General features: G+C 33.5%; 1 protein-coding gene across 1 annotated transcript; it reads left to right on the top strand.

Moving 5' to 3' along the window:
• Positions 1-1,444: 1,444 nt before the first annotated feature.
• LOC112001899 (protein NARROW LEAF 1) lies at positions 1,445-8,593 on the top strand. The gene is made up of 4 exons (XM_065762411.1): positions 1,445-1,630; positions 3,418-3,924; positions 4,130-4,318; positions 7,901-8,593. Exons 2-4 carry the CDS (start codon positions 3,430-3,432, stop codon positions 8,393-8,395), a joined length of 1,179 nt encoding a protein of 392 aa, XP_065618483.1. The 5' UTR covers positions 1,445-1,630; positions 3,418-3,429; the 3' UTR covers positions 8,396-8,593.
• The last annotated feature ends 529 nt before the right edge of the window (positions 8,594-9,122 follow it).

Raw genomic sequence — 9,122 nt, 5'->3', positions numbered from 1 at the left:
TTGTGCCATCAACGTAATACTGTAATAGCCAAGCTGTATATATATATATATATATGTGATACCAAATGCATGTTTGTCACGTGTTCTAATCCCCTCAAATTATTGTGCCTAACTGTGGACAAGACAAGAGGCCTACTGTACGAACTGCCCGAATCCACACATTAAATTGGTTTTTTTTTTTTTTTTTTTAATTTTTTATTGTAACATCTTACTTAAATTTTAAAAAGTAAACGAAGTTCAAAGAACCAACTAACCATTTTTTTTTTTTTTGGATACAAGATATAAATAAACTAAAAGTCTATAAAGCTTTCAGTAGTTTATAAGTTTTTCATAGTAAGTTTTATAAAGATAAAATTTAGTTACAACATAAAGTTATAACCTTACTCAATATCAAGAACATTACTATATATTTCCAAAATATAACCACTAGATTGTAAATTCTTTACGCTCTTAATACAAATGGCAAATTTTGTATTAATCAGATATTATTTACTATATGATCTATCAAATTATATTTTATATATAATTTTAAACTACAAAAACTTGCAATTTAAACAAGTTATAAATAATATAACTATTAATCTTTAATTTTTAACATGAAGAATATAAAAAAAAAATATAATCTAATAATGAATTTGTAAAAATTCACTTTCAATAAAAAAATTTTGGGTAAGATTATAGTTTTAAGTTATAATCAATTTTGTAACTAAACTTTGACCATTTTATAATGCATTTAACATTTTTCATAAATGATTATTCTACTTTTATAATAGGTAACACATTTTCCATAAATGAATGTTTAACTTTTTATAATAGGTAACATGCCAATTTGTTATAGAATCCTCTTAACAAGTGTCCTTAAGATATTTATTAATGAACTATTTTAAAAAACTTTTAATATCATTTTTATGAGGAATATAAAAAATTGTTTAAAAAATAGTTATTTTCCTTTTTTTTTTAATTCTAAATTAATACCCTTAGAGTATTAGTTAACTTTTTTATTTATTTCATAATAAATTATATAGAATTTCTAACATTATTTAAAAAAGAGTAAGGAGTAAATAGTATTTATCATTTTTGCCTATTTTAAAATATGAGCAAAAGACCATAAATACCAACATCCACCAGCCCAGATTCCCATTAATGAGTATGAAACACACATACATGTTATGTATTCTCGATACATGTGCTCTCTCTCTCTCTCTCTCTCTCACAAACCGTGGATTGCATTAACAATCTGAAAATCAACCTCAGATTCAACACCACAGTCCAATCCAATGGCTTCCAAGAGACAACCTCAGAGCTCTTACCATGAAGCTCCCCACAAGTCACACACATCCCACTCCACTCTCTTCCCCATATATATATATATATATATACATATTTAAAGTGGTTTTTTTTTTTTTTTTTTCATTTGATTCATTAAAATATATGCACGCAGGTTTACTTTACTTTACCACATTTTTTATGTATATTTTAATATGCAAACTTGGCTTTCATGGGTTCTTATGTCAACAACCACTGTTGATGTGTTACATAGTACATACAACGCAACGCAAGCTGCCAATTTCGGCAGAAGAAAAGAAAGAAAGATGTTCTTCAAAGTTTGCACCTTCAACATTGCTTGCTGGTCAGTGAGTTTTTTTTTTTTTTCGCTTCTTTTATTACTCTTCTCTCTCTTTGCTTCAATATGTATATATATGTATATTTTTATGCATGTGTTACTTTTTTGAGTGCTTGTATGAGTGAAAGTATGCTTTTTGCTTTCTGGTTTTGCTTTTTCTCTAGTATTCTTCTTCTGGGGTCTCTCATGAACAGCTTGTTAACCATCGGCTATGTGATTTTTTTTTACCTTCCTTTTGGTTTTTTTGGAGATACCCAGTTTGAGATTAAGGCTTATCTTTTGGATAAAAGTTGTAGAAAAATTTTTAAAACACTGGTGTGGAAAAAAGATTGTATATTTTCTTAAATACAGAATACAAAATGAAGAGCAGAAGGGATATCACTTGGTTTGTGGTTGGTCTGTTTTGTTGCTGAGAAATCTTAGGAAAATGTAAGATATGTGAGACATATATTTTGCTGTTGGCTTTGACTGAACTGCAAAATGCTGGGTGAGTGTGAGTTTTATAAGCTATAAAGTAGAAGATGTAAGGTTTTAGGTTGATTCTTTTTCAGATTCTTTGGTCAGTTTTCTCAATTACCAAACAAGTTGGGGCAGATTATTATGTCTTTTAAGGGTTCTTTGCTTAATTTATGCTTTTATTTTATTTTATTTTTTCAATTAGAAAGTGCATAAAGTTGCCATTTTTGGGCTTAAAGCATACTTTCTCTTTATTTTCAGTGGGAGACATCATGATTATGGAACTTTTAAGGTGTTTTATTCCTGTTGCTAGTGTGGGAGGATGTTGAGTAAATTCATTTACTGTTTTAAGATTTCACCTTTGAGGAACCCTTAGTGATTTTACTGTCACTTTTGATGGATTCTCGTATCTCTAGTGTGTACTTACTATTAGGTATTGCAATCCCAATCTGCCCATCGTGTCAGATGCCAAATTGGATTTTGTTTAATTTTCATTTCTGATAAGAACCAAAATGTATGGTCTTTTTATCCACTTTTCCTTTTTCTACTTTAAGGCACTGGCAATAGTTTTAAATGAAGATATATGCGAAAGTTGTGTGAAATGAATTGCAGTGTTGAAACTTCTGCATGCCATGAAACTTGAGATATGTTACATTTGTGTTAAATTATTTTGAATACATCCTAAAAAGGTAAATTGAGAATCATTGTTGTAGTGGGATAAATGCATGTGGTAGCTGTTCAACATTTACTAAATCCCACAGATTTGGGTAATATACCCCGAAGTCTGAACTCAAAGATCATGTATGATTGGGAATCAACTTCTAGTAATTTGAGGTGAAATTTGTTAAAATGGTTTGCAGGTGCTATTGGTAGCTTCTTTTTAACATTGACTCTTCTGATGTTTCCTTTGCCCTTCATTTTATTTTTCTTAACCTTCTTTTCTTCTGTAATTGAAAAATAAGTTTTTTTTTTGTTCTTTCTTTGAAGAGCCTATATAATTCTCAGCTTTGTTTTCATTTTGAGTGCATTGGCTGATGCCTGGAGTTAATGCTTTGTTCCTATAATTCCACTTATTCTGTTGAGTCTATTATATAATTTTGTAGTCCTTATTCAAGCTTCAATATTCCGTCTAGAATTATTCTTATTTAAGCCGTTCTTTATGTATGTATCGAGCAAGAGAATCAAAATTTTCTTTGCTGCCATTGTGCACCTCTCATATTTTCTTTTAATTTTTTCTGTTTTTATCTTTTCTGCCTGACTTTCACCTTTAGAGTTTAGATTCTTATTTCATCATACCTCAACTTTGGGTTCTTTCACTTTTCATCATATTTTTTTAGGTAAACTAAAACATGGACCGGACTAGACATAATATGAGGCTTCGTTGCTCCGGTTCAACACCATCAGAGGAATCAGCTCTGGATCTTGAAAGAAACGGTTGCAGTCATTCTAATATGCCTTCATTAAGTCCACCAGCACTCCAACCCTTTGCATCAGCTGGACAGCACTGTGAGAGCAGTGCTGCTTACTTCTCATGGCCTACTTCAAGCCGATTAAATGATTTTGCTGAAGAGAGGGCAAACTATTTTGCTAATCTGCAGAAAGGGGTGCTACCTGAAACTCTTGGTCGGTTGCCCAAAGGGCAGCAGGCAACAACATTGCTTGAACTCATGACTATAAGGGCATTTCATAGCAAGATCTTGCGTTGTTACAGTCTTGGCACAGCAATTGGATTTCGTATTCGACGGGGTGTGTTAACCGACATACCAGCTATTCTTGTTTTTGTTTCCAGGAAAGTTCACAAGCAATGGCTCAGCCCCATCCAATGTCTCCCTACTGCCCTAGAGGTCAGGAAATGACGTTCATTTCACATTGCTGATCAAATCCTTATATTTAGTTATTATTTTTCTTAAAACTGTTTTTGTTTCCTTTTTTTTTTTTTTTTTTTTTTTTTTTTTTGGGTGGGGTGAATGGTTGATAATCTGTATGCCTGCTTGACCTGAGTTTACTTTTAAACTAGCAGTTATTAAGGCGTTTGAATCTTTAAACCAGGGACCTGGTGGCGTATGGTGTGATGTGGATGTTGTAGAATTCTCCTATTTTGGTGCACCTGAGCCTGCTCCAAAAGAACAATTGTACACTGAGATTGTAGATGACTTGCGTGGTGGTGATCCGTGTATTGGTTCAGGTTCCCAGGTATTCTTACTTTCCCAAGCAAGCATACACTTTTTTCCATGTAGTGTCTAGACAGAAACTACTAGTCCTATCTTTGTATACAAGTTGCCCAATCAGTTTTTTTTGGGCTAATTACCACATAAAGTGAGGTTACTTGGTAATGTCCACCTCTATCAAGGTTTTTTGTTCTGTATTCTTTGAAGTAAAAAAATTACTTTCTGAGCAATATTGGCAATCTAGCAAGGCAAAATCAGTAGCCTGCTGGGCTTGTGCAGAGTCATGAGCTTGTGAATAGTAAGTCTTACTTCAAAACACACTTACGTTTAGGTGCTTGGATCACTATGGTTTTGCTTGGCTTATTGGCCAAGACTGGATTTCTAAGGTGCATTAACTTTGTTTGACATTCTTCATATATACTTTTGCACAACATCCAAATGTCTAATCTCTGTTGGTCTCTTCTGACATTAAATTTATGTACTTCTTGTTCTGATGAAAAACCAGAAATAACTGCATGAAATTCTGTGCTTTCACTGCTATCAGGACATACAGCTAGCAGAACTTATATCTGCCTTGTCTGACTAACTGCATTTTGATTTTTTTTTTTTTTTTTTACATTTTCCCCAATTTTCAGAAGTTAAAGGCTGTGCATGCACCTGGACAAGTTATACCCCTTTTGTTATATTATTTTTAACCTATGCCAGCATTATTGGTAACAGCATAAAGTTCATGACCCATTCCATTAAACATAAAATCTTTTAGGTTTTTGGTGTTGACCCATTCCATGACTTTGTTTGTACTGAATTCAAAGTTTGCTGGTAAATTTTAATCATTATAAGCTTGGTTATATTCTGGTTTGAAAGATGCTTGAAGGCTTGTTGATTGAAGCAGCTCACTAGAACGAGACTGCAGCTCACTCAATCAAAATGGAAGAGGGTGCTCAAGTGAGAATAGAATCCGCTCAAGTGGGTTACTAAAGTATAAATGCTGACCCTCACTAAAAGCCTGCTTGAGTGAGTCGAGGAAATCAGATTATCAGATCTATTTTTAACCCTAGTTTCAGCCGTCACATAAATCCTACTTTGAGCACCTATATAAAGGACCTTATGCATGATTTTTTTTCACAGATTGAGTGGCTGAAAACTTAGAGCTTGTGAGAGGAAAATCTATGCCTTTCTTCTTTGAGCTTTAATGAGAAAACCATGTTAGCTTTTCATCCATACTTGTGATCCAAAGTGCTTGAGAGTTTGAAACCACAGAGTTTGCTCTTCTAGTGAGGTTCACTATAGAGAAATCTTCAAGGAGGTGCCTTGGAGTGCACCAAAGGTTTTGTTTTGTGAAGGGATTCATATAGAAGAAGTACAAAGGTTCTGAAGCTGCTGTGGTGTTAGTGAGTTGTCTACTGAGTCATAGAGTATAGTCACAAAGGTTTTGTGAATAGTCTGTAAACTCCTTATATAGTGAATTGCCTTGTTGGGGTATGTTATCCTTGGAGTGGTTTTTCCTTTGGAGACGTTTTTCATTGGTTTTCTGCTTTGTCACCAAATCCTGTATCTTCTGCTATTTATTTCTTGCTTTATGATTTCGTATGTGCTGAACTGTGGTGAATAATATTGTGGATCACTTAATTGAGGTAATTCAATAATTAATTAATAATTCTGCTGTGTTTTTAACAAGGGTCAAAACTAGAATTTTCAAAATCAATTATAATGTTCACTACCTTAAGCATCATCTAGTTTCATATGAAGGAGTTTTAATTCTCACCTTTTTTCCCCTGTTTTTTAATTCAAATATTCCTTTGTTACTTTAAGGGCAATTTCAAGTAAGTGTTGAAAGTTCATTTAAATGTTTGAATAGTCTTATTAAAAAATCATTGAAGAAATAATCCTAGGAACATGAAACCAGTAGTTTCGTATAACTTTCATGTTCAAAAACTAAATACATCTAGTGTAACTTTGACAAAAATGTGAGACTGAAATGGAAACTTTTTATTCTCTCTTGTTCTCTATTTTTCTTGCCAATATTATGGTTGCTTATTTCGGCATAAAATTGGTTGAATAAACTTTATTGGAATGTTTCTTCTAGCTGTTTTGAAATTTGCATCCACACTAACTGGTTTTGGTTGTTTTTGGGTTAACCTCACATTCAGCTCTTATAAATAATCCTACAAGCCAGCTAATGTGACCTGGAACAGAGAATATCAATTCCTTGTATTCTGTGTACATGCCTCATTGAACAAAATTTAATAGGTCGATGGGCCTTTAATCAAGAAAAACCTCCTAGGTAAAAATTTGGTTGAAGAGAATAAGTTCCCTAAAAACAAAGGGGGAAAAGAAGTATGTTTATGTTTTGGTCACTATCATACACATCGAGTGCTATTGTACAAGCTGGAGACAGTACAAGGGCAAGAGCATGGCTGGAAACAATGAAATCAAGGTTGTGAGAAAACATATTTAGAGCCTAAGTCTTAAAATCGAGAAGGGGCTCTAGATAGAGCAGATGACCAAAAAGAAATCATCTACCTGACTCTAAGAATCTTGAATAGAGCATATTTGATCTGTGACTTCAATTCAATAATATTTGTGGTTTCTAAGTAAAATGTGGTATAGAATATTTGCATTGCTGAGCACTTAATATAGTTTCATAGTAATTTAAGCCTTCAAGCTTTCATCACAACAGAATTTCAGTCTCTTCACCAAGGAATCATGAAAAGCAAGAATTGCAAGAAATGCAGTTCTATAATGGGAGTCTTACAAGTGTCAAAGATTCCTGCATTTTGTGCTCCAGATTAGCCTGTGATGGTGTTTTATACTTGTATGTCTATATAGCCATTTCGGACATCATGGAATGTGGAACAGAAAATCAAAGAGATTAAGTTCGTATATGTTGGCAGCGTCTATACATTTAGTAGCATCTATCAGTTTATAGATGTTACTCCATGTTTTGAATTCTATCCTTTTTTTTCCAACTGATTTGTGCTTAGCTATATCTCTAACGCTGCCTGTCATATTGTTGTATTTCATTCTATCAACAAGAAGAGCCACCTTAAGGGAAGCTTAAAATTTGATCTGAAAACAATAGAGCATAAATCAAGCATTGTCACAAATTAAAATAAATACTAAAGCTGATATACTACTAGTCTGGTACTTCAGTGGTAGTAATTTTGTTTTAATTACTTTCATTTTCTATNAAAAAAAAAAAAAAAAAAAAAAAAAAAAAAAAAAAAAAAAAAAAAAAAAACACATAATTGTAGGATATACATGAAAATCCCCATTAGGAGTGCAGCCTAGTAGTTGGAGGCTTGAGATGAGCTGTAAACCCAAACATTCTAGGTTCAACTCCTATTAGGAGTTCCCTTGCTTTACCTGATACACAATTTTGGCGGATGGGGTCATGTATCTGTGGTTTACTCCCTAGGGGGTGAGTCCAAAGGGCAATGCCTTGATGTGGTTGCACATCATCTAAAAAAAGAAGGATATATATGAATATCCTCCTAATCCTAGCTACAAATAAAAAACACACACGTGCACATGCACACACACAAAGGTCACACAAAGGGATGTACATAATTTAAGGATAAATGAAAAACCAGATATATTTCAGGCATAAATTGAATAGTGAACTGGTTTATAAATTTTTGTAAGAATATAGACAAATGCCTCCTTTATATTGCCCTATAATGATTCCATGGGTGTGCTTTTGTTATTTAAAGCGGCAGTGCAAGAACAAAGAGCTATGTCAGCGACAGCAATTGGGTCTACTGTTGGAGACTCCTCAACTCTGGATGGAATGCTGCCAAAGGACAAACCTGAGGACAAATTCGAACCACTGGGTCTTCAGATTCAGCACCTCCCTCTAGAAGTCGAACGCAGCAGCCCAACAATGAACCCATCACTATTGGAAACAGAGTTTCATCTGGAAGATGGGATCAAGGTGGCTCCTAGTGTTGAACATCAATTCATTCCAAGCTTCACCAGACAGTCCCCACTACATCAAAATATTATACAGGTTAGGGCCATCTCGGAGAATCTCTCTTCATTGAGGAATGGCTGTGACGAAGATATTTGTGTTTCATTACATTTGGGTGACAATGAAGCCAAGAGAAGGCGTTCAGATGCTTCAACTAGTTCAGAAGAACCTAAGTGAATCAAATTTTGCACGCGGATTGTATAATGTTGAAACTTTCTAACCGTTGATCATACTTATGTTTTTATAAGTAAAAATTTCAGCTCAAACAACAGAAATCTGGAAGTGAGCTTCCAAATTAACCGTTGTAATGATGTTCTTGAAAGATTTGTGATTCCAGATTCCCTCTGTTGAGCTCTTAAAGTAGAAGATTGGCCATATCATTCCTCTCATTAAATAACAGCAAATCCCCACCTCTTTCCTTAACACATCTTCCATGGACATTCCCTAAAACCTTGTCCTGTTAATAACAGGTCCCATGCAAAGTGTAGTTTTACAAGTAAGCTAGTGAACTTGGCTAAGAAATTTTTTTTTTTTGGAGAGAAATAAATAAACTTTTACTGTGAATATCAATTAGAACTCTCATTCCTGGAATACATTAAACCATATTTTAATATCTTTATTCTTATTGTTGCAATAACTTCTGCTGTTTTCAGTTGTTCAAAACCCTTTTTTTTTTAATAAAAAAATTTCCCCCTATTTTAGTTGTCCCCTTCACATTTTTTTGAGAGGGTTCTTCCTCGCATTCAAGATGAAGCTTCAGCTATTAATATATTTTCTTTCCACTTATCTAAGATTAATTGATATTACTTACTGTTAAGTTGTGAATCTTTGTGTTGTTTTAGTTGGTTTGATTTTGTGTCAATTTTCTTTTTCTATTTTCTGATAGGTTATTCCGTGTCAATTT

The sequence above is a fragment of the Quercus suber genome, unplaced genomic scaffold (assembly GCF_002906115.3).
Source record: "Quercus suber isolate HL8 unplaced genomic scaffold, Cork oak 2.0 scaffold_457, whole genome shotgun sequence".
Lineage (NCBI taxonomy): Eukaryota > Viridiplantae > Streptophyta > Magnoliopsida > Fagales > Fagaceae > Quercus > Quercus suber.
Note: the sequence above shows the minus strand (reverse complement) of the source record. Positions and strands in the feature narration are given on the sequence as shown.

Coding starts and splice junctions, on each gene's coding strand:
- LOC112001899 (XM_065762411.1), top strand. CDS start 3,430: ATGGACCGGACTAGACATAATATGAGGCTTCGTTGCTCCGGTTCAACA. Junction 3,925..4,129: donor GTCTCCCTACTGCCCTAGAG/GTCAGGAAATGA, acceptor TCTTTAAACCAG/GGACCTGGTGGCGTATGGTG. Junction 4,319..7,900: donor TACACTTTTTTCCATGTAGT/GTCTAGACAGAA, acceptor GTAAGAATATAG/ACAAATGCCTCCTTTATATT.